The sequence below is a fragment of the Trichinella spiralis genome, assembly GCF_000181795.1.
Source record: "Trichinella spiralis strain ISS 195 chromosome Unknown Scfld6841, whole genome shotgun sequence".
NCBI classification, from domain to species: domain Eukaryota; kingdom Metazoa; phylum Nematoda; class Enoplea; order Trichinellida; family Trichinellidae; genus Trichinella; species Trichinella spiralis.
Genome location: NW_003533780.1, coordinates 1 through 953, shown reverse-complemented (window position 1 = coordinate 953; position 953 = coordinate 1). Strand labels below are relative to the sequence as shown.

The 953-nt window shown below is 33.1% G+C and overlaps 1 protein-coding gene across 1 annotated transcript; it reads left to right on the top strand.

The window, feature by feature from the left end:
- Positions 1 to 34: 34 nt before the first annotated feature.
- Tsp_15345 (conserved hypothetical protein) lies at positions 35 to 603 on the top strand. Its single transcript, XM_003365937.1, has 3 exons — positions 35 to 169; positions 197 to 462; positions 594 to 603. The coding sequence occupies exons 1-3, from the start codon at positions 35 to 37 to the stop codon at positions 601 to 603; spliced, it is 411 nt and encodes a 136-aa protein (XP_003365985.1).
- Positions 604 to 953: the final 350 nt, after the last annotated feature.

Here is a 953-nt window from a genome sequence, read left to right as displayed (position 1 = left end):
ACAACATTTCATATGCTCCTGCACATTAATCATAATGAATCAGCATCATCTTCACATTAGAATACAGTCACAGGCGGACACAAGATCACCAACAACAACGGCAGCAGCAATGGATATTACAACACCAGGAACCGCAGCGGAAGCAGCAACAGCAACAGCAGCAGCAGCAGTAATTCCGTAATAATTACTACTACAGTTACTTCTAGTAGTAGTAGTAGTAGTAGTAGTAGTAGTAGTAATAGTACTAGTAGTAGGAGGAGCAGGAGCCGCAAGAGAAATTGTTGTAGCATCATTAATAAGAAGAATAATAAGAGGAGTAATAATGATGATGGCGATAGAAACAATAGAAACAGTATCTGCAGCAATAGTAGTAGTTGCTCTGCTTCTAGTAGTAGTACACAAGGGGAAATTTCCGATTGAAAACGAACACATGTTGCGTGTTTTCCTCTTCGCGTACCTCCAGTTTGCTTTTTTTAAAATTGTCTCTTTTCTACATGATTTGGCTGATTTTTTCTTTTACCTTATTCATATTGCATTTTCATATTTGTGTTGTTTCAAGCATTGTTTTAATTTTTTTGGTTTGTCTTTTTCAGAATAAAATAACACACAACTACTTACTGATCGGTGTAGTGTTATTTTGTTCTACGTTCCATTATTGGCCGTTCGTATTTTGTGAAATAACGAAAAAACTTATTCTTTTTTTAATTATTTTTATATTATTGTCGGCTTATCAGCATTATTATTATTATTAATCTCCGTTTGGTTGCGTTTGTTTGTTCATTTTGTAAATTATTTCTGCCAATTGTTGTACAGTTTAAAATGGAATTTATTTCGAAAGAAAACAAAATGGTAGTAAAGAAAAAAGAATATTTAAAAATTTTTTTACATATTTTTTGAGTGTGTGCTGTATATGTGTGTGCGTTTCATATTTGTTCGATGAACGGAGAATTGAA